Source organism: Scyliorhinus canicula, chromosome 3 (genome assembly GCF_902713615.1).
Source record: "Scyliorhinus canicula chromosome 3, sScyCan1.1, whole genome shotgun sequence".
Taxonomy (NCBI): Eukaryota; Metazoa; Chordata; class Chondrichthyes; order Carcharhiniformes; family Scyliorhinidae; genus Scyliorhinus; species Scyliorhinus canicula.
Window position 1 is genome coordinate 207,317,016 of NC_052148.1, and position 24,967 is coordinate 207,341,982.

Sequence of the window (24,967 nt, forward strand, 5' to 3'; positions counted from 1 at the left end):
GTAATGCTTGGCAAATTGCCGCTCAAACTCCACCGCCATCATCTCGGCCAGTGTATCCGCCGTAATGGCCGCAGTCCCACCCGGCGAGCTTGTTCCCGCCATCTTTCCTCCCACAGAACTCTGCACCATGCTCAAGCCTGCTGGCAGACCAGCGCTCGTTTCTTTTCTTGCTGTATTAATTCATTGGTATTTTGACATCTTCTGATACCCTCTACTTTATTGAGGAAAGTTCACATGAAAGTTCCCCCAGCAACTAGGTGAAAAGGGCCAAAACTGAGAACTCTAGCGGGAGCCACTCAACATTTGACCTCCACCTACATGTGGCCACCGGAAGTTCCCATGCATTTACATTCATACACATTAGAAATAATTATAATAAAAAGCTATGTGGAAGTTCTTGAGTTGCAAGGAGTAGATGATGAGTTGCCAATGCGATTCTTCTCAGGTTGGCGTTTGCTTACCGACAGTTGATTCTATGGTCCAGGTATCTTGCAGGCCAATAGAGATATTTCAATTCCTTTTCCCAGTTACTGCCTTCAGTGTATGTAATAACATTTAGCTGCTGTCTCTTAGCACACACAGACACAGCGACCGACCGGCAGAGAGAGAGAATTCCAGAAGAATGCGCAAATGTCTGCTTGGCAGGCAAACAGCCTAGCCTTTAACCACGAGATGTTTATTCCAAGGAGTACTTGCCTGGCTAGATATTTATAGCCAGGGACCTTGAGACAGGATAGTCTTTATGTCCCTTTGTCTTTCAGATTTGGAATGTTTTTAACAAATACTTTGAATTGCCTGGACACATTGGAAAGGTGTCCCATTGTTCCGTAAAGCCCCCCTATAGCCATTCCTGTTGGTAGCTAATTGTGCATTCAACAGTCATCTTCAGTACCTCATGTCCACTATTTAAATATACAACACGGGTACTTTTAAAATCCAATATTTCCATGAATGACGCGAAGTTCTACCATCATAACAACCCGGGAAGGTTGGCCAGCAACTGACCCATATGGTAGAAGACCACACCTGAGCCATAAAATGCCACCGAAGGGCTAAACTAGTCCAGAGTGGGACCTCCACCATTAAGTGGAAAGGAAGTCCCAAGCTCAATAGCTGCCGGCCAACAACTCTGTTCCGTGTGTTAAATTGTTCCAAATCTCACAAATCCATCACCCCTGTGCTTGCTGACCTTCACTGGTTCTACACTCAGGAGCCCTTCAGTTTTAAAATGTTCATCCTTGTGTTGAAAACTCTCCCTAGCCTCAACACTCCCTTTCTGTGTAACCTCCTGTAACCCTGCAAACCTTCAAAATCTCTGCAATCCTCCAATTTCCACCTTTTTGCATCCTTGATTTTAAGCACTCCACCATTGGCAGCTGTGCTTTCAGCTGCTATGGCCTTATCCTTTGGAATTCCCTCACTAAACCTTTTAACACCTGTCTCCACTTTCTAAGATGCTTGGGGATTTTCATGGTAACTTTGTTGAAGTCGACTTGTGACAATAAACAATTATTATTTTTATTATGCTGTTTAAACCTGTTTGATCAATCTTTTCGTGATCTGGCCTGATATTTTCCATGTGTGGCTCAGTGTGAGACTCTTTTCATGGATATCATGCTTGTTACTGCTTTGCTATATTTTATCATGTTAAATGCATGATATGGATGTAAGTTTTCATTGTTTCTTATAAAACCTGAACCAGACTACAGGCGGATCATTATAGTTTCTTGATGAATGATATACATTTGTCTAAAATCTCTAATCTGTAGTTTGGTATACTATTGGGCTTACATACAATAAACTACAACCTGGGTGAAACATTTAATTCTGATCGTCAGTTCCATGCTAAGTTATCTTTTCTTTATTTTTTTTCCTTCAGAAACCGATGGGAAAGCCGACAACATCTATAGAAAGCCCCCCGTCTACAGACAGCATGGTACAGTTCAATCATTTCATGTTTTAATACCACTCTGCAGGGTATGCTACTGCCAGGGTATTGTTCCACAGACTGTCTACTAAATTGCCAATATCTAGCTTTTGATTATCCTGGTTTAAGAGCTATGTCTTTTCAATTTGCCACTTCCCTTAAATTGAAAAGAAGAAAATGAAGTTTCGCTCTTTGTACTTCAGACTCATCAGATTATACTTTAATTTTGTGTGCTTTTAAATTGAAAAACCGAATGGAGAGAAGCATCTTAATCATAATGTAGAAGTCCACCATGGTTCAAAAGAAGAGGAGACAAACTAAAGCGTTATGGTTAGGTGATGCCACGTTTGAGTTTTTCAATGGCTAGAGTTACACCACATTCCTTGTTCATAGAACAGTAAATTCTTTTATCATCTGCACCAGAGGTATTTCAACATGCCAACACTAAGCTGTTATCTGCAGCTCCCTGCACAGCCGTCCCTCCATTCAGGTTGGCACTGCCAGGGATCGGGCCTGGGGGCCTTACCAGGTTGAGGGGTGTTCCGGGGGGCTTGTTGGTGGGAGAAGGGGGGCTGAAAGTGGGGGGGGGGAGATCAGGGCAGCCTTCCAAAATGGTGCTCCGATCTGCGAGGAATCTTTTCTGCTGGGCCTGCCAATGCCAAAAAAATAGCCATGTGCTGTTGAATAGCAGAATGTTTCTTGGCACTGCAGCGATGAGAAACACCCTACTAAAACCGGACAAAGATTTTTTTCTTTCTGTTCAATCGGGCCCCAAGGGTTAATTTATTGCTTGAGACGAGCCCCACCTAGGACACGGGCTCTGGTGTTTTGCATTTTGTGCTCACCCCTCTCCCAGACCCTGGTCTACGGAGGGTGTCTATTTGTAAATGCTATTCAGCCTCGCTAACCTGAGACTCGAGCCAAAGGTGCGCCAAGTCCTCATCAGAGATTTGCTCCACACGGACGATTCCACACTAGCGTCTCATATGAATTAATACATTCAGGGGCAAATGGACAGTCTCTCTCATGCTTGTAAATATTTTGGCTGCATCATCATCAGGGAGATAAATGTCCGGAATGTTGCCACACTGTCATCTATCAGCATTGACAAATTATGCTGAAGGTTGATGATAACTTCACATATCATAGAACCTCCACAGTGCAGAAGGAGGCCATTCAGCCCATCGAGTCTGCACAGACCCTTCGAAAGAGCACTCTACCTAGGCCAACGCCCCCACACCATCCCCGTAACCCCACCAAACCTTTTGGACACTAAGGGACATAGCCAATCCACCTAACCTGCACATCTTTGGACTTTGGGAGGAAACCGGAGCAGCCGGGGAGAAAGTGCAAGCTCCACACAGACAGTCACCCGAAGTCGGAATTGAACCTAGGTCCCTGGAGCTGTGAGGCAGCAGTGCTAACCACTGATAATCACCGGCAATCTGTAATTTGATGCTCAGATCGACACGTGCATTGAAAAAAAGCTGCAGCTGTAATGTCCAAGCTGAGTAAGAGAATGTGAAACAACAACCTGCCTGAGGAAACCAAACTGTGGATCAAACGAGCGTGTGTCCTCAGCTCACTCCTCCAGATGAGACCTGGATAACATATAGTAGGCAAGAGAAAAGACTGAATAGTTTTTTTCCTTTGCTGTCTCAGACATATCCTTGGCATCTCTCAGCAGGAGAAGGTCACCAACTCGGCGATCATGCCGCGTTCTCCTTCTGTACAGGTAACTGGTCACTGGGTCATAGTCTCCTGGGCATCCATATCTCTGCTGCAGTGACACCTGCAAGTGAGATATGAGAATGGCGGACATTGACACTGAAAACTGGGAGGCAGTCACTGAAGGTCACAATCTCTGTCAGCTGACTGTTTGGAAGGGCATTGGGAAAGGTGAGTAGAAACAAAAAGCTCAGCTGGCTAAGAACCGGGCCCCAAGAGAACAGCGCCCATCAAATTGTGCACCTTGTCAACCCATTTTTTCCCTGTGCAGCAAATGAGGCAGAGACTAACATGCCGGAGTGGGGCTCCTGAGCAACACCTGGTTATTCTTAACACGAACTTGACCAGCACAGCACAAACCAATATGGAATGCTGCCACTAGGAAAAGCAATTTGAACAAAGAAAATCTTTAAACAATTTGACCTAAATTTTGTGATCTGAAGATACATTTAGTATAGAAACAGAAATTTGAATTGTTCTGAATGTTAAAGGAACATCATGGCTGTCAACCTTTATCGATAATTCTACTCTCTATTAATATATGACATAATTTACTTCTTGATGTTGGAATTTAGATTACCAGATTGTTACCACATTATTTGTGCCCTGAGAAATGAAATTGCACTCTTTATACTCTGATGCTTGGCAGTTCAATATTGCAGAATTTTATTTGATAACTATTGGGAATCGCAGTCTATTTATTCAGACATTCCAAGAGATTAAATGCAAGATGGTGTCTATGGTACTGTATAATGTATATGGTCTATAGTAAGGATAGGGTTAGACTTTTCTTCACCCATTCTTCTTTTATGTTCTTAAAAGGGCAAAATTCTCTTTAATAGGTAATGATGCAAACCTTCGTCTTAATTTTATCTGCGGTAGAAATATTTTGTATGTGTGTATATAATTGAAAAGTCTCCTACCCATATTCTACCTTGCACCAACTCTCACTTGCCTATCGCCCTTGTGAAGAGTGATTTACATTGTCCTCCAGTCCGGTCCCAGCTTAAATGTTTTCATCTTCATTTTTAAAGCTTTCCATGACAATTCCTCTCTCTATCTCTGTAACGTCTGCCAGCTCTGTAAACATTCAGGTACTCTGCATTCCTCCAACCCCAACCGATTCACTTACAGCAAAAACTTTGCCTCATCATTGGTGTCCATGCCTTTAGCCATCTAAGCTCTAAAGAGACATTTTTTAAATAAACATTTTATTGAGGTATTTATGGTTTTACAACAACAACAAAATAAACAATGTACATGAATTTATAAACATAGTGCAAAATCCGTCTCCCTCCCTTACAGGTCCCACCTTGACCCCCAACGCACCCCCCCCCCCTCCCCCCTTCTGCTGACGGTTAATTTTCCGCAAAGAAGTCGAGAACGGCTGCCACCTCTGGGTGAACCCGAACATTGACCCTCTCAAGGAGAACTTGATTTTCTCCAGACAGAGAAAGCTAGCCATGTCAGTTAGCCAGGCCTCTGTCGTTGGGGGCTTTGGGTCCCTCCAAGCTAATCCGTCCATCTCCGGGCTACCAGCGAAGCAAAGGCTGGAAGATCTGCCTCTTTCTCCTCCTGGATTCCCGGATCTTCAGACACACTGAAAATCGCCACCTCTGGACTAGCTGCCACCCTTGTGTTTAACACCTTGGACATGACCTCCGCAAACCCCTACCAGAATCCCCTGAGCTTCGGGCATGCCCAGAACATATGGACATGGTTCGCTGACCCTCCCACACACCTTGCGCACCTATCTTCTACCCCGAAGAACCTCCTCATCCGGGCCACTGTCATGTGGGCTCGGTGCACGACCTTAAATTGTACCAGGCTAAGCCTGGCACATGTTGTGGATGCGTTGACTCGATTCAACGCGCCCGCTCAGAGACCATCCTCTATCTCTCCTCCTAACTCCTCTTCCCACTTGCGTTTCAACTCCTCGGTCTGCGTCTCCTCTGACCCTATGAGTTCCTTGTAAATGTCAGAAACCCTCCCTTCTCCCACCCACACTCTAGAAACTACCCTGTCCTGTATCCACCTTCGCAGTAGGAGCAGGAAGGTTGACAGCTGCCTGCGTAGGAAGTCCCGCACCTGCAGGTACCTAAATTCATTTCCTCTCGCCAATCCAGATTTTTCCTCCAGCTCCCTCAGGCTAGAAAAGCTCCCCTCTACAAACATATCTCCCATCCTCCCAATCCCTGCTCTCTACCATCTCCGAAACCCCCCGTCCATCCTTCCCGGAGCAAACTGGTGATTATTACAGATTGGAGACCAGACCGATGCTCCCTCCGCTCCCACATGTCTCCTCCATTGCCCCCAGACTCTCAGTGCTGCAAAAACCACGGGGCTGGTGGAGTACCGTGCCGTCGGGAACGGCAGAGGCACCGTTACCAACACTCCCAAACTGGTGCCCTTGCATGAAGCCGCCTCAAAACGCTCCCACACCAACCCTCCCCCCACCACCCACTTCCTGATCATGGCTATATTCGCCGCCCAATAAAAATTGCTAAAGTTCGGCAGCGCCAGCCTGCCCTCTCCCCCCCGGCTCCGCTCAAGCATCCCCTTTTTTACTCATACAAAGCCAGTGATTACCTCATTGACCCGTTTAAAGAAGGACCGTGGAATAAAGATGGGGAGACACTGAGACAAAATAAGGAATCTCGGGAGGACCGTCGTTTTCACTGTCTGCACCCTGCCAGCTAGTGACAATGGGAGCGCGTCACACCCCCGAAAACCGTCCTTCATTTGGCCTACTAATCGGGCCAAATTTAACTTGTGCAGCCGTTCCCATTCCCATGCCACCTGGATACCTAGTTACCGGAAGCTTCCCCTTACCACCCTAAACGGCAGTTCCCCCAATTGCCTCTCCTGTCCCCTCGCCTGGACCGCGAACATCTCACTTTTCCCCATATTTAGTTTATACCCCGAAAACCAGCCAAATTCCCCCAGAATCCTCATAATTTCTTCCATCCCCTCCAGTGGGTCCGATACATAATGGAACAGGTCGTCTGCGTAAAGCAAGGCTCTGTGTTCCACTCTTCTCCCCCCGCCCCTCCCACGGGCACCGGATCAGCCCCTTCCAGCCCCTTGAGGCTCTCAGAACAAATGGCAGCTGCTCTATGGCTAACACGAACAACAGTTGGGAGAGGGGGCATTCCTGTCTCATTCCCCCGATGCAGCCTGAAATAGTCCGATGTTGTCCTATTCATCCGTACGCTTGCCACAGGAGCCTTATACAACAACCTGACCCAGTCAATAAAGCCCCGCCCAAATCCGAACCGTCCCAGTTCTTCCCACAGATATTCCCATTCCACCCGATCAAAAGCCTTCTCTGCGTCCATTGCGACCACTACCTCCACATCCCTACCTTCTGGGGGCATCATGATCACGTTTAACTACTTTCTAACAATGGCCACCAACTGCCTACCCTTAACAAACTCCGTCTGGTCCTCCCCAGTCAAGTCCAGAACACAGTCTCCAATCCTAGAGGACAAGATTTTGGCCAGCAGTTTGGCGTCCACATTCAACCGGGATAGCGGTCTGTAGGACCCACATAGCTCCGGGTTCTTGTCCCGCTTCAGGATCAATGAGATCGTGGCCTGTGACATCGTCGTTTTGAGCACCCCACGCTCCCTTGCCTCATTGAATGTCCTCATCAACAGCGGCCCCAATATCCCCGAGAACGTTTTATAAAACTCCACTGGGTACCCGTCCGGCCCCGGGGCTTGACCCGACTGCATGGCTTTCAGACCCTCCACTATCTCTTCCAACCCGATCGGAGCCCCCAGCCATTCTACTAACCCCATCCACCTTCGGGAAATTCTGCCCCCCTAAAAACTTCCTCATCCCCTCCGGCCCCGCTGGGGGTTCCGACCTATACAGCCTACTGTAAAACTCCTTGAATGCCTTATTCACCCCTGCTGAGTATCCAACCAGGTTCTCGTCCCCGTCCTTTACTTTCCCTATCTCCCGGCTGCCTCCCTCTTTCTAAGCTGCTGCGCAAGCATTCTGCTGGCCTTCTCCCCATGCACATAGCCTTCTGCTGGCCTTCTCCCCATGCCAGACATTCTCCCACCTATTGCCCCCCCCCCCCCCCCCCCCTTGCTCTGACACACATATTCAAAAGAAAAGCAGTACCAACACAATTTCCCTAATAAAAGAAAACAAAACAGGATGAACAAAGAAAAGATCAAACAGAAGATCCAGCATTTAACAAAAACCTCCATCCCCCATCAGTGCAAATGTAAACTTTAACTCACTCAACTCTTCAACAGGCCCCAAATCAATACAGAAAGCATTACAAATAACATCCCAAAGAAAAGAAAAACAAGAAACTTTTTAAACTTCTTTCTGGATCGCCCGATCTTGGGCATCTAATCTAATTTCCAGCCCGCAATCGTTTCTTTAATCGAGTCCAAGCATTCCTACTTTTGCTTGACGAAGCCTTCCTGAATAAACTGCATTAGCTGCTCCATTGACTGCTGGTTCGACAAGCCAGGACTCCGGTCATCCGCCATGCTTTCTCCTGTTGCAACTTCATCTCAAGCCTTCTCTGTTTGTCTATTTCTTCCTTTGCGAGCACTTCTAGTTCGCCTCTCCATGCACCGATGTAGGAATCCACTCCACAAATGCCTCTACCGTCAATTTACCAAATCAAGTCCAATAAAACATCGGGGGAAAAGGTCCAATGGTCCGACCCGAGCGGGAGCCACCAAATGTGCGACCTACTCCTTCATAGCCACCACCGGAAGTCCCTGAAGAGACAGTTTAAGGAGTGTTTCTCCCTTCTTTAAGACACGTCTTAAAATGTACCTCTTCATCCAGGTTTTTGGTAATTTCTCCTAACATCTCCTTCTTTGGCTAGACATTAGTTTTTCTCTGATTATGTTTCTGTGAAGTTTCTTGGGACGTTTAAGATGTCAGAAGCGCCATATAAATGCAAATTGTTTTGGGCACAGTTGTATCCCTGTTGCCTCACGCTGAAGGGAAGATAGTTGAGTAGAAACAGTGAGATTGTGCTTGTGTCATCATCTTGGCATAATCGCAAGCAATGGCAGGAATGTGAGACAGTTGGATGAAATTCACCTTCAGTGCAGACACAAATCAGCTACCTGTAATGAATTTCATTTCCCATTTTCTTTATCGTTGTGGTTAATGGAACAGAAAACCAAGCACGCCATTACAAGACAGATAATTCTCATATGTCTCCCCATTATAGACTTACTACTGCACAGAGGAAGCCATTCAGCCCTTTGAGCCCATGCCAGCACTCTTGTCGAGCAATCTGGTTCTGTTCCCTCATTCTGCAATCATAGCGTTGCAAGGTTTTGCCCTCGAGTGCCTCCATTTCCACCACACTCGTGGGCAGTAAATTCCAGTTCATTACCATTTGCTATGTAAACACATTTTCCCCTCATAACCTTCCTGTATAATTTGTTCAAAACCTTAAATCTCTGTCCCCGGGTCCATGTCCCATCAGGTAAAAGGAACAATTTTTCTTGTGTACCTTATCTAAACCTGTCATAATCTTGTTCATTTTATTAAGATCTCCCTTTAATTGGTTTTGCTTAAAGGATAACAAGCATCCTAGACCACAAACACTCTTTCCAGATGAAACAGCAATTTACGTGTATTTCTTTCAATTTAGTATAATGTTATTTGCTGCACTCAGTGTGGTATGCTCTACTTTAGGGAGACCAAACATAAATTGGGTGACTGGTTGTAGAATACCTCCATTCAGTCTGCAAGCAAGACCCCAAGCGTCCGGTTACCTGTTATTTTATTTCTCTACCATATTCCCATACTGACCTCTCTGTCCTCGGCCTACCAGTGAAGCTCAACGTAGGCTAAAGAAACAGCACCTCCACTTTCGATTAGGTAAATAACAGCCTTCCTGACTCAAACAGGCGCCGGAATGTGGCGACTAGGGGCTTTTCACAGTAACTTCATTGAAGCCTACTCGTGACAATAAGCGATTTTCATTTCATTTCATTCATTTCACATTGAGTTAACAATTTCTGACCGTAATCAGTGGTCGTATTTTGTTTCCATTTCTTTGCATGTTTTCTGTCTTACTCTTGTTTTTGCTTTGTTACGTTCTTAGTTGATGTTATAACTGGATGGGAAGATCCTGGAATGGAACCCTGGCTCAAATGATGGTGGGCGGGATTCTCTGTCGGCCGACGTTGAAGTTGGGAAATGCGATTGGGCAGAGAATCGGTTTTGATGCCATAAACATGGCGGCTGCTGGTTTCATGCCAAATCGCAATTCTACAGGGCCTCAACAGCGGTAGCAATGCGTTCCACTCCGCACGTACGCTATACGCCGTTTGCATATCATTAGTGGGGCCTGACCCGGTATTCTCTGCGACCACCGTAATTCTCCACCTCCATTGGAGCGAACTCCTGGCGGCAAGGTTCACTTGTGATTTTAAAAATTGTGAAACAGGCGCTGTGGCTGATGAGGGAGAGAAAGGGGGTACGGAAAGTGTCCAATGTTGCCATAGTTTGCTGACAGTTGTGCTGCTGGCCGGGGGGGGGCTTCTGCCAGGGCCAGGGGGAGTAGCGGGTATGGCCAGAAGGTGGGATGTGGGGTTGGGGTGAACACCATTGCCACAGCCTGCCAGGCAGCCATGCAGCTGCATATGCCGCTGACTGCCCACTGTGAACTTAGTGCCATGGGTCGTATGGATGTTAGCCAGGCCACCCCTCTCGGTGCCCTCTGGCCCCAGTCGACCCATCAGCGGGATGGCCGCCCTCCATGACAACCAGTGCCATATTGGTGGCTGGGATGAGTGTGTGTGGGGAGTTGAGTGCTAATATGCATCTGCAACTTGTCAGCCTCTCGAGTGTCAATCCTGACCCGGCGAATCAGACACCATTTTCCATTGGAATTGATTGTGTTCCACGTTGCGCTGGTGCTAGCCCCTCAATGGTCACTGAATCGATCCAGTTGCAATGCCAGTTTTGCTGTCGTAGAAGTCCACAAATCCTGCCCCAGCGTCAACAGCTACAGAGAATTCTGCCGCGTAACTTTAGCTTTTTTTTATAACGTGAAGGAACAGAGCCACAGGATGGAGAATTAGTTTTAACAACAGGATAAAATTGGATTTTGATATAATATTCCTTTCTTCCTTACACACAAGTTTTAGGATTAACATAGATTACAAAGTACATCTTAATCTACAATGGTCTCATTGACACAAAGTTCCTTTTAAGCAGACAAGATTACGTGGGTAAATACGCTCTCCACTCTGAACTCCAAGTGGATGTCTCCTCAGAACCCCCCAGATGATTGTCATGTGAGAGCTTCCAAACTCCACTCCCAAATACACGTGTTCTCTCATAATTATGTTTTCCTTCAGCGGTTTGCATTCTGAAATCCAGATCAGGTTTTCCAAAGACACTTTTAAACAAAGCTTCTGCTCCACTTTAACCAGTACAGGATTTTACACCAACCCCTTGAGGATTTCTGTGGTTTAATGGCTGTAAAAGCTGTTCACAAATGCTTTAACTCTCAATTCCTAGACTGTATTAAAATGACATCAAACATTTCAGAGATAGATAGGTTCTTGATTAATAAGGAGATCAAGGGTTATGGGGAGAAAGCGGAAAAATGGGGATGGGAAAAATATCAGCCAGGATTGAATGGCGACGCAGATTTGATGGGCTGAGTGGCCTAATTCTGTTCCTATGATTTATGATCTTATCTACCTCTGAAGCCTGCTGTCCCACTTTAAATCTCGTTAGTGCAATTGACTCTTAAAAAGGGCGCTAAATGGATTTTAGCGTTTATTGCAAAAGGACTGGCGTATAAAAGTAAAGAGGTACTCCCATCTAGAGTATTATGCCCAGAATGTGGTGGCATTGGAGGCAGTTCAGAGGAGGTTCACAAGGTTGACATATGAGAAGAGATTAAACAGTTTATAATCGCTGGAGTTTAGAAGTATGAGAGGAGATCTGACTACGGTATATAGAATATTAAAAGGGATTGATAAAGTAAATATAGACCACGTGTTCCCCTTTGGGGAAATCTAGAATGAGAGGTCAGGGATATTTGTTGGGAGATGGTAGATTTACAGAATCACAGAAAAATACAGTGCAGAAAAGGCCCTTGGGCCTATTGAGTCTGCACCGCCGCATGAAAGGCACCTGATCTGCAATCCTAATCCCATTTGCCAGCACTTGGGCCAGTCTCGAATGTTAAGACATGCCAAGTGTTCATCCAGGTACTTTTTAAAGGATGTGAGGCAACCTGCTTCTATCAGCCTCCCAGGCAGTGCGTTCCAGACCGTCACCACCCTCTAGGTAAAAAGGGTTTTCTCAAATTCCCCCTGAACCTCCACCCCTCACCTTGAATTTGTGACCGCACGGAACCGACCCTTCAACTAAGGGGAGCAGCTTACATAGACTTACATAGAATTTACAGTGCAGAAGGAGGCCATTCAGCCCATCGAGTCTGCACCGGCTCTTGGAAAGAGCACCCTACCCAAGGACAACACCTCCACCCTATCCACATAATCCAGTAACCCCACGCAACACTAAGGGCAATTTTGGACACTAAGGGCAATTTATCATGGCCAATCCACCTAACCTGCACATCTTTGGACTGTGGGAGGAAACCGGAGCACCCGGAGGAAACCCACGCACACACGGGGAGGATGTGCAGACTCCACACAGACAGTGACCCAAGCCGGAATTGAACCTGGGACCCTGGAGCTGTGAAGCGATTGTGCTATCCACAATGCTACCGTGCTGCCTGTCAAGCTGTTTCTTATCCACCCTGCTCTTACCCCTCATAATCTTGTACACCTCGATCAGTTCGCCCCTCAGTCTTCTCTGCTCCAACAAATTAACCCAAGGCTGTCCAACTTCTCCTCTTCATAACTCAAATGTTCCATCACAGGCAACATCCTGATGAAACGTCTCTGCACCCGCTCCAGTGCAATCACATTCTTCCTATAATGTGGCGACCAGAACTGCACGCAGTACTCCAGCTGTGGCCTCACCACTGTCCTATACAACTCCAACATGACATCCTTGCTTTTGTAATCTATGCCATGATTGATAAAGGCAAGTGTACCATATGCCTTTTTCACAACTCTATTAACCTGCTCTTCTGCATTCAGAGATCTATTTATGAACACGCCAAGATCTCTTTGTTCCTCGAGACTTCCCAGTGTGGTGCCATTCATTGAATATTTCCTTGTCAAATTGCTCCTTCCAAAGTGTAACACACTTTTCAGGATTAAGTTCCATCTGCCACTTTTCTGCCCATTTGACCATCCCGTCTATATCTTCCTGTACCCCAAGACACTCAGCCTCACTGTTAAGCACCCGGCCTATCTTTGAGTCATCCGCAAACTTACTGATGCTACTCCCCACATAGGCATCTATTTTATTTGTATAAATGACGAATAATAGGGGACCCAGCACAGATCACTGTGGTACGCCACTGGACACTGGCTTCCAGTCACTAAAGTAGTCGTCTGTCATCACCCTTTGTTTCCTACAGCTCAGCCAGCTTTGAATCCACCTTATCAAGTTCCCCTGTATCCCAATAGCATTTGCCTTCTTTATAAGTCTCCCACGTGGAACCTTGTCAAATGCTGTGCTGAAATCCATGTAAACTACATAAACTGCACTACCCTCATCTACACACTTAGAACTGCAGGAACTACTTCTCACAGAGGGTTGTGAACTCACTGCCCTGTAGTGCAGTGGAGTCTGAATCATTAAATGGTTTCAAGAAGGAGATAGATATATTTCTGATTTTTTAAAATGGGCTAAAGGGATATGGGGTACAGGTAGGGAGATGGATTTGATAAGCCACGATCTGATTGAATAACGGAGCAGGCTCGAAGGGCTGAATTGCCTACTTCTGCTCCTAATTCCTATGTTCCTATGCTTTCACTTCCTTTCTCAACTTTATACGTTTTTCTGGATCTTACTTGAAGAATTCACCTGGCATGCATCAACCTTTTTTGTTTCACCTTATTTCCTAACTCCTTCATAATCCAAGAAGTGCTGGCGTTGGTTCAAGTTCAATTATGCCTCCATATACTTTACAAGATGTTTTTGTTTTATTAAAGTGGGCTTTAATGCTCTGGAATTGAATCATGGTTCCCAGTCAAAAATGGATCTGAAATTGGACTTCATTTTGCTTGATTTAAAGGGGTAAGAAGGTACAAAATATGCCAACTTTGGGGAGGAATTTCCTGCATCTGACCTATTGGCTGTATTAGTATCAACAGCTGCCTGGTGGTGCTGCCCTAAATATGTGTTAGGCCCCGTACAGATGTAAAAAAAAAAAAAAAAAAATTTATTTAGAGTACCCAAGTAATTTGTCCAATTAAGGGCCAATTTAGCGTGGCCAATCCACCTACCCTGCACATCTTTGGGTTGTGGAGGCGAAACCCACGCAAACACAGGGAGAACGTGCAAACTCCGCACAGACAGTGACCCAGGTCCAGGATCGAACCTGGGACCTCAGCGCCGTGAGGCACCAGCGCTAACCACTGTGCCACGGGCTGCCCTACGTTAGCCTTTTTCAAGACCCTGGACTAAACTGGCGAGCATTAAGAAAAGCCAGTTTAGGCTTTCTGGTTGGATGCAATTGGCCAGAACCAATTTTTACCACATCATCTAGCTTTGAGCCCTGACCATTTAGTTTTAATCTTCAGGTTGAAATCTCAGTCGGCAATCGCTGATTTCTTCAAACTGCATAGTGATCATTTGTTGGCAATTATTAAACAAAAAGAGCTTAAAGATTAACCAGACAGTTACTCGCACACTACAGAGTAATTCCTATGATTAGAAATGCAAAAAACTAATGACTGTTAGTCTGTGTAATTACGTTCCTGTTCACAGCAGCTAATTATCAAAGTACATTTAGCATTCTTGTGTATTTATTATGATACTTCATTTAAATCCAGAAATATTTTTTTATTTCCATCAAAGAACTTTGAGGCGCAGCAATCCTGTTCTGAAAATGTCCTGGTTTTCACAATTTGTCAATACCAAGCATGAAATAACCAATTCATTATCAGCAAGTTATGATGCTTATTGAGGATGTCCAAATTGAACAGTAATTTCTGGCAACCACACATGTGCAGTTAATTGCTACAATCCAGAAGTGCCTGTCCAAGATGCTTTGCTCCTCCAAAGCCTCCAAAAATGACATCTAGTCGTCTCGACCTCCCATTCAAATATATTGAATGGCGTGAAGTTGCCGAACTTACTTTTTAGATACAGACTAAGCTTAGCAGCAGAGATTGATATTATGGTGGTAATGGGATCTCAACAATGGGCGGGCAGCAAGAAATCCACATTACATTGCAGGGCAGCACGGCAGCATTATAGTGCAGCACGATAGCATTGTCGGGCAGCACGGTAGCATTACATAGAATTTACAGTGCAGAAGGAGGCCATTCAGCCCATCGAGTCTGCACCAGCTCTTGGAAAGAGCACCCTACCCAAGGTCAACACCTCCACCCTATCCCCATAACCCAGTAACCCCACCCAACACTAAGCGCAATTTTGGACACTAAGGGCAATTTATCATGGCCAATCCACCTAACCTGTACATCTTTGGACTGTGGGAGGAAACCGGAGCACCCGGAGGAAACCCACGCACACACGGGGAAGATGTGCAGACTCCACACAGACATTGTAGGGCAGCACGGTAGCATTGTGGAGAGCACAACCGTTTCACAGCTCCAGGGTCCCAGGTTCGATTCTGGCTTGGGTCACTGTCTGTGCGGAGTCTGCACATCTTCCCTGTGTGTGCGTGGGTTTCCTCCGGGTGCTCCGGTTTCCTCCCACAGTCCAAAGATGTGCAGGTTAGGTGGATTGGCCCTGGATAAATTGCCCTTGGTGTCCAAAATTGCCCTTAGTGTTGGGTGGGGTTACTGGGTTATGGGGATAGGGTGGCGGTGTTGACTTTGGGTAGGGTGCTCTTTCCAAGAGCCGTCGCAGACTCGATGGGCCGAATGGCCTCCTTCTGCACTGTAAATTCTATGAGAAACCTCCCCCCATTATTAAGTGCCACTCAGGCAATTAACTGGACACCAGCATGCCTGAGATTGCCTAGTAAATTTGGGGTGGGGGAATGGGAAACAAATATCGGCCTTGCCAGCGTTGCCCACATTTCATGAACGATTTCAAAAAGAATCAAGGACTCCAGGATGGAAGTCATGTCTACCAAGAGCTGGTGGTCAATCTGTTGCTGGCAGCTGTTTTAAATGGCAGTGCACCATTAGTGGTCATTAATTGCCCACTTAAGAGCTCAATTGGTAGTGCTGGCAGAATGGTCCAGGTAGTGGAAGATCATTTTCAGCATTCCAATGGTCTACTTTATTGTAGCCCTTGTGCGATCATAGGAAGCATTATATTGCTCCTCGGCTGATGATCAAGGGTTTTTTGACTGGTGCCATCAACCAAATGTTGAGTGAAAAGCCCATCTTTCAGAATCCATTCCTGTAGTTGTGTGTGGAGACCTTGAAGGTGTGGCACCTGAGAGTCAGCATGTGGGTATGAATTTTAAACGCACCCTGGGAATAAGCATACTCCTTGGGAATCTGTTTCTAGTGGTTGCGGAATTGCACATTTTTTTGAGTGGAACCCTTATGAAAGTTGCAGGCATGTCCCAGGGAGCCCTGATCACCAAATGCATGCAGTCGATAACCCTTTGCATCTGTGGAAACCCGTGAAAGAACGGAGACCTACTGATTTTGAAGCCTAGCTCTCTGGCTGCTTACAGAAGTGCACAAATTATCTTCCTCTTCTAAATAGCATACTAGTGATCTCTCTGAAGCAGCATATAACATGGCCATATTCCAATTGCAAACACAAATCTTAAACTTAAGCAAAGCTAATTACATGGGTATGAGGGAAGGACTGGCTACGGTGAATTGGATAAATGGACTAAAAGGTATGGAGGTAAATGAACAGGGTGAAATATTTAAATAAATAATTTGAAATGTGTAGCAGAAATATATTCCATTGAGGAACAAAAACTCAGCAAGAAGGACCCATCTCTGGCTCACTCAGGAAGTGAAAGATATTATTCGATTAGGGCGGCACTGGCCTAGTGGTTACCACTGCTGCCTCATGGCTTGAGGATCCGGGTTCAATCCTGGCCCTGAGTCACTGTCCGTGTGGAGTTTGCACATTCTCCCCGTGTCTGCGTGGGTCTCACCCCCACAACCCAAAGATGTGCAGGGTAGGTGGATTGGCCACGCTAAATTGATGCTTAATTGGGGAAAAAATAATTGGGTACTCTAAAAAAAATTTTAAAGAAAAGAGAAAAGAAGAGGAGATTAAAAGACAACGTGTTGCTAGTCTGAGGTTTGAGACTTTTTGAAACCAGCAAAGGGCCACCAAAAGTTGATTAAAAGGGAAAAGATAGAATATGAGAATAAACTATCCAGTAATATGCCAGGATTTTCCAGTCTCACCAGTAGCATGGTATGTGGCAAGTAGGGGCTGAAAGGTCAGTTTCCTGGTGGTAATTAAATGGCGATGGGAATTTGCGGTCCCGACTTTCATTGTGGGATAATGTCAGGTTGCCATTTCCACCAGAATCCGTCAGGAAGCTTCATGGTCAGGATTCAAATGGACACACAACCAGAATTCCTCCCCATTCCATCAAATCAACCATCCCACCAGGGGGTTTCATGCCAGTCCAGTACATGTCCAGACCAACATGGCATGTACAAGTAGGCACTTACCTGGATGGATGCCTGGAGCTGCACGTGGAACCTTGGAGTAGACATTGGGGACAGAAGCTGCAGGTGGAGTCTTGACTAAGTGGAGCATCGAACAAGTGGAGCAAACAGCTGCAGGTATACGGTCTCAGGTAAAGGTGCATTACAAGGCCCATTGTGGGGGAAAGTGGGGAGATAGAGACAGGGAGGAGAGGCATATCGAAGTTTGTGGGTTTGGATGCCAAAAGTGGGAGGGGGGAAGATAGAACTCTTCAATGTAGAGTAGACCACATTGGGAGCAGCAAGTGCAATTGACCAGATTGAAGGAGGTGCACGTGAAGCACTGCTTCACCTGAAACAAGTGTTTAGGCCCTTGGATGGAGAGCATGGAGGCAGTGAAGGGGCAGTTTTACACCTTCTCCAATTGCATGGGAAGGTGCCATGGGAAGAGGGTGAGGTGTTGTGGGTGATGGAGGAGTGGACCAGGGTGTCTGGAGGGAGCGGTCCTTGTGAAATGCTGATATGGGATGTGAGGGGAAGATGTGTTTGGAAATGGCATCATGCTGGAGTTGGTGGAACAGGCGGAGGATGATCCTTTGAATGTGGAGGTTGGCGTGGTGAAAAGTGAGGACAAAGGAGACCCTCTCCTGGTTACGGCAGGGAGGGGATGGGGGTGAGAGCAGAGGTGCAGCAGATGGGTCAGACATGGTTGAGAGCCCTGTCAACCACAGTGAGTGGAAAACCACTTTTAAGGAATAATGAAGACATGTCAGCAGCACCATTTTGGAAAGTGGCATCATCGGAACAGAGGGAAGACCCCAAAGGAGATGAGGTCAGTGACAGTCCTGGAAACAATGGCTTGATGCTCGATGGTGGGGTCATGATCCAGGGGAGGTAGGAAGAAGTGTCTTGAGAGTTGGCGCTCAGCCTCTGTGAGTTAAGAGGCCAGTATGCTAGACAAGAACAGCCCAACCCTTGTCTGCAGGTTTGATGACAAATTTAGGGTTGGACCTGAGAGTGGAGAATGCAGCAAGTTTGGAAAGGAGACAGGTTAGAGTGTGTGAGAGGAGCAGAGAAATTGAGACAGTCAATGTCACACCAACAATTCTCAATGAAAAGGTCAAAAACAGGTAGGCGGCCAGAGGGAGGGTTCCATGTGGGGGGAGAATACTAGAGGCGGGTAAAAGGATCTGTTGAATGGGGGTGAACTGCCTGAAGAAGTGAGCATGGAGACGAAGGTGACGGAAGAAGAATTCACATCATATTGAACCCGAAATTCATTGAGGGGGCGTAAGGGTATGAAGCTGAAACCTAATGTTGGGCACTCCTCTGTCCATCTTTGACCAATCCTTGGCATTATGTGTAATTTTCTCCTGCAGACAGAAGAGGATAATGAGTCTCATCTTGGTAGACACCTAACCCCAATATCAGCAAGCATCTCTCTGACAGATTATGAGGCCAACCAGGTAGGCAGTCCATACTCCCACTGTCATTCCACTTGTACAACCAGAGAAGTATGGGCCTGTAAATTCTGGCCAATATAGCATTTAGACCTCATGATGCATATGCTGCTGAGACTTACACGGTATTTTACTGCTTGGCCGCTCCTTCTCATCACTGAAACACATTGCTGGTTGTCCTCATGACAGTGACATTGATTGGAGGCCAATTTTGCACTCCCCCTGGCAGTGCAAAGTAGGTTGTTAGCCTTTTTCCTGCAATAGACCCTGCTGCATCTGTGGACCCCATGGCTGCCAACCTGTGATGCAATCTCCATCCAGGCTTCTTTGCTCAGACAGGAGTGTGTCCTGCGCCCTCGGTTGGGAAGAACACCTTCCGCCATCCCAGACAGCTTGGAGGTGAACCCGCAAGTAGGCATCACTGAGCCATGGGCCAACACACCATCAGATCTGAGATATTTGCCAGACAAAGGCTGAGGTCAAGCTGATGCTCTTCGGGTCAGTTGTAGAGGTTAAGGCTGAGGTCAGGCTGATGTTCCTGGGTTTTGTATCAGCCATTGTCACATTGATGTTGCTGACGTGGAGTGCTGTGTGCATGTCCGGGGCTACTTAAAAATGTTGTCAGGTGGATAGAACATTTGGCAAAGTGCAAACAGGTTTTCGGTATGTCTGCACCCATTTTTTAACCCAGCAATAAACGTTAAATTATCCCCATGGTGTTTCTAGTTAACAATCTGGTTAGTTTTACTTTTCACATCCCCAGCACAGGAATGGTGAGGTCAATTGTAACACCCCATCAATACTTCCACCGCCTGGCACAGACAAGTGATCTAATCTGGAATTTATCACTCTGGTCCATATCACCCATTGCTACATGATTATTGTATTTATCCTAAAACTATAGGGGTTGCCTCCAGGAACTTTATGATCCGTGAAATACTAAAACTAGTCTTTTATAGAAAATGTTAAACAATTTCACCAAAATCACTGCAATTATTAGGCCTCTGTCAAAACCATTTACAACTATTACTTTTGAGAATCTCACAATATTGCATTATGGTGATATGTACCATTTGTGGAATGGTTTTAGTTAGCTTTTCTTCATCAATTTACTCATCTTTGCAACAAACTAAGTGTTACTTTTTTAAGCCTTTTTTCAATCTGACAGCAGTACAGAAGTGCCTATAACGTGCTCCTTTTTCAGGAGAAGCTAGTAACTTATCTCAACTTGCTGGAAGTGAATGGGGACAATTGTGGGCGGCACGGTAGCACAGTGGGTAGCACTGTTGCTTGACAGCTCCAGGGTCCCAGGTTCAATTCCCACCTTGAGTCACTGTGTGGAGTCTGCATCCCTGTGTCTGCATGGGTTTCCTCCCGGTGCTCCGGTTTCCTCCCACAAGTCCCAAAAGACATGTGGTTAGGTAATTTGGACATTCTGAATTCTCCGTGTACCCGAACAGACACCGGAATGTGGTGACTCGGGGCTTTTCACCCTAACATCATTGCAGTGTTAATGGAAGCCTACTTGTGACAATAAAGATTATTTTAAAAATTAATTTTTGTCCTAAAACTTCACTTCCACTGTTCGCTTGCAATAATTGTCATGGTCAAGCAAGCCTAAAGTGTGTTCCAGAGCGAGAAACGCTTCTAAGTGTGATAATGAGTGAGAATTGCCAGGTGCTAGCGCAACCACCACCAGAATCTAATCCCATTTAGGGCCGGTAATGTTGCCCCACGGGCTTCACATCGGAATTGACTGTCTCGCCAGCTGATTCACCTGGACCGCGCCTGGCAGCTCCCTTCCTAACGAGGGGCAGCAGCTCTTAAACCGATCCAGCCAACTCCAGAGAACACACAGCCATGACATCATGCAGCGATTTGGAGATGTCGACGTGGCCAGACTGTGGACGTGGCAGAGTCCAGACGGGGTACCCTGTTCCCTCACGGGGGTCGGAGGATCAGCCACAGGTCAGCCAGTGCCGCTTAGGAGGCTGTGGTAGCGGCCATCAACGCGGGAAGCATCACCAGGAGGGCCGCCATCTAGTGCCGCAAGAAGCTCAATGACCTCCACCGGGACACATGCGTGAGTTTGCATCGGCCCCCTGGCCCCTGTCCTGCATGCCACCCTAGCACCCCGTCCCCACCGATCCCTGCAGTTAGTACCGCACCACTGCTTCCCCCCCCTCCATACCCCAGCACACCCTGGCACCCACATGCACACCCCATCCATTCTCGGGAGCAGTACCCATGCCTAACCCCAGTGTCCAGCTCACAATGCCCCCTCTCTATCCCCGCAGGAAAGGTTGGCCCATAATGGACCTGAATGACTCAGACGGGTGGCAGGATGCCACCCTGGGGCCTTACCCTTCCTATGAGGACACTGGAGGTCACGGGTTGACCAGGGACTAAGCGGTCACCGACAGGGAGCTTGGCCTGCGCCGGAGAGGTGGGTAGCCACTGGCACCCACCCAGATGACCTGTCACACGTGTGTTCATGCGAGACCTAATGATCCTTCCCTCTCACTGACCATATGTCTATTCTCCCGCAGGATCTCCACCTGGTGGGGCCGGCCCAACCTGGGTTACCTGCCACCCCCTGCCTTTCAAGAGGCCATACAATATAGAATTTACAGTGCAGAAGAAGGCCATTCGGCCCATCGGGTTTGCACCGGCCCTTGGAAAGAGCAGCCTACTTTAAGTCCACGCCGCCATCCAATTCCCGTAACCCCACCTAACCTTCTGGACACTAAGGATAATTTAGCATAGCCAATCCACCTAACCTGCACATCTTTGGACTGCGGCAGGAAACCGGAGCACCCGGAAGAAACCCACGCAGACACGGGGAGAAAGTGCAAACTCCACACACAAAGTCACCCGAGGCCTGAATTGAACCTGGAGCTGTGAGGCTGCAGTGCTAACCACTGTGCCACCGTGCTGCTCTAACCACCACCTCAGAGGAGAGCCCAGAGGATACCACCATTGAGGCATCACAGCTATCATCCCCACCCTCCACCAGCGCAGAGGCACTCACCTCGGTGGGCAAAGAGTAGTGGACAGGGTTTCTGAGGCACAATCCGGTGAGCACCACACGGTTGCTGATGCACATCAGGTGGAGGCAGGAACATCCCAGGGAGTCAGCTGGGACCTAGTCTGATGTTGAGCCTCTGGAACAGGTTATCCCAGGGCTGATGTAGACGCTAGGGTGTGGTCGTGAGATTTCAGCAACATTCCAGCGGGTCCACAGCCATTTGGAAGAGTCCCAAAGGATACGGGCACAGAAATGGGGCCGGCAAAGCGTGGCACTGAGGCGAACACAGTGGAAAGCTTCGAGAACGATGTCAGCAGCATGAGTGGTGGTGTCCAAGGCGTTGTTCAGTCAGTGATGACCATGGCTGAGGACCTCGACAGCATGGCCTGGACGCTGGGGCGCGTGTCCCTGATGCAGGTGGACCTTTCCAAAGGGCTGTGGAGCATGCCCCAGTCTCAGGTGGGCATTGCTGACACTCTCCAGAGGATGTCCCAGTCACTGAGGAATGTGTCCCAGATGAAGGTACACATTGATGAGGCACTGCAGAGCATGGGTCAGTCACAGAGGGGCATCACTAGGGGTGTCAACATCATGGTGCAGACAATGGGGAGCCAAGGCTAGCAGAGCCGGATGGCGCAGGGGCCTATGGAGCTCAATCCAGCTGCCCCGCCATCCCAAGGTGACCGCAGAGCTCTATGGGTACCGAACGGAAGGAGGGAGCGCTGGAGGCCAACCCGGAGCCTCCCAACAGGGAGATCACACACTCTCCCGGGCCCACCCTCCTGACAACAGCGCGTATCGGGGTGCGGGGGGGAATGGTGGCATGGCGAGGCATGTCGGCCAAGGCCCTCCGGCCCCAGGCTCTCCAGAGGACGCCTATCAGGGGCATCAAAGGCGACAGGGCGTGATAAGCAGCAGGCTGCTTCCACCGCCGCTTGTCCTGCACCAACGGCTGCTCCCATGGATCCTCCCCCTGCTCACTCTCAAGCCCCTCCTGGTCTATCAAATCCTTGTCGTCCTCCTCAGACGACGCCACATGTTCCTCCTCCTCCACCTCCAGCAGCACGTCGCCCCGCTGCTGTGCCAGGTTGTAGGGAGCACAGCAGACCACCACAAGCGAGCAACCCTCCGGTTGGTGTACTGCAATGCACCACCAGAGCGGTCGAGGCATCAGAACTGCATCATAAGCACTCTGATTCACCGCACAATGACAGCCCTCGTTATGGACCTTGTTATCTGTGCCTGTACATCAGTCTCTAGCTTCTGTACTCGCGTCATTAGTCAGGACCTCAGCGGTGTCCCTTATCCCCCAAGACCCAACTGGTTGTCCTGGGATGTCCATCGGATCTCTGACTGCCCCAGGATGTAGCTGTCATGCACGCTGCCTGGGAAGAGTGCACACATGTGCATGATCTCGAGGTGGTGGTCACAGAAGTTGAATGTTCAGGGATTGGAACCCCTTCCTGTTAATGAAGGGTGCTCCAGGGCCAACTATTATCCCTTGGACCTGGAACACCCCGGCGATGGCGGAGAATCCTGCTGTCCAGGCATCTCGATGGGTCTGATCCAGATCAAAATTTATATAGTCAGCTGCCCGGGCAAACAAGACGTCCGTGACTTCACGGATGCATTTGTGGGCTGTTGATTGGGATATGCTGCACAAATCCCCGAGACTGCGGTGACCTTTACAGCCAATGGTATCCTCCTCCTCCACGTGTTGCCAAGTCTGCAAGGGCATGGCGCACTGTCCCCTTGTTGAGGTGGAGCCTGCTGTGGCACATGCTGTGCGGCATCCCCTCAAACATCCCCACAACGCCTGTACACCTTGGGCCATCAACGGCCTCCAGACCCCCTCCGAGAACATTATTTGTCCGGATGCAGGTTCCTTCACCAATCCACTCACCCAACCTTTGGCCGCAGGGATGTCCCCAGTGCTGAGGCCCATCTCTTGAGTGTTTGACTTTTGACTACTGCCTCTGTGATGTTGATGCCTCCAGTGTTCAGGTAAAGTGTCCAGGCCTCACAATCTGATTGGGATGCTCAGTAGTTATTCTCGACTGCCCACGGGAATCCACTTGGCCGCTGTGGAGTGCTCACGTAACTAACATTGCCAATTCCCTATTGGCAATAGACTTCAGCTGTGCAGCCTTGGTCAGTGGGAGTTCAAGTGACCTACACCATATTACCATGGACAGCGCTCTGTCGGTGGGACGGACAGGCAGCAGCAGAAGGTGCCCCTGGTACGGGTGTACAAGATCCGGCATGTTGTCCCGCAGGCACCAAGTCCATCAGCCTCCAGCTCAGCGGCAATCCCTCACCAATGGCAGCCAACCCTCCCTGATCAGGTCCCTGGAACTGAGGTCGTGGATCCACCACAGTCTTATTAAATGGTGTATCAGGCTCGAGATTCCACTGCGCCTATTCCAGCTCCTATATCTTATATTCTTAAGATCAGGAATTTACTTTGTTTCTAATTTGTAAACCTCTCGTGTGCTAATTTGACAAAATTTGCGTTGCTGGGGCTCCCCCAACCCAAGCACTGGGCAGCAGCTAGAGTGCCCCTGGGCTGTTTGTCCAATTTGGAAGGTGGCTGCTCACCTCCTCCGATCTCCACAGCAGCCATTGCACTAGCTTCACATTTTTAAATAGGTGTGTTAAAGGACACCCGTGTGACCGCTCACTGGGGAGGCTGTTCAATGGCGGGTCCTTCCCGTTAATGAGATGGAGATTGGCCTTAATTGGTGATTATTAGTTTCTCACCACATTGTAGCAGGTTCCGGATCTTGCCAACGGGAGCGGGCTGGTTAGATCGGAAACCGATCACCGTCCGGCGCAGTTCCTCCCCCACGATCTAACCGGCTCGTACAGATTCGTGCCCGGCGTGTTGCAGCCGTCAGATCCTGCCCCTAGTTGTTCAGCAACATGGAAGTTTATTTTCATATAAATTGCTATTCAAATTCACTTTGTAATTTATTTTTATCCTATTGAACTATTCTTTTGTTAACATTTTGTGGTGTCAAGAGATTACCCATATCAGCTTTAGTTATCATCACGATGACTGTTTGGACAAATCTGTCATGACAGCAGTTTTTATACTATGACTGACTGACACAAATGCAGC

General features: G+C 47.8%; 1 protein-coding gene across 7 annotated transcripts in view; it reads left to right on the forward strand.

Annotated features, from left to right (window-relative positions):
- ablim2 (actin binding LIM protein family, member 2) overlaps positions 1 to 24,967 on the forward strand; it is a 432,986-nt gene that overhangs the window by 303,334 nt on the left and 104,685 nt on the right. For all 7 annotated transcript variants that reach the window (XM_038792087.1, XM_038792086.1, XM_038792085.1 and 4 more), the window contains one exon: positions 1,880 to 1,936. In XM_038792087.1, the coding sequence (XP_038648015.1) occupies positions 1,880 to 1,936 (57 nt within the window). The remainder of the gene's footprint in view (positions 1 to 1,879; positions 1,937 to 24,967) is intronic.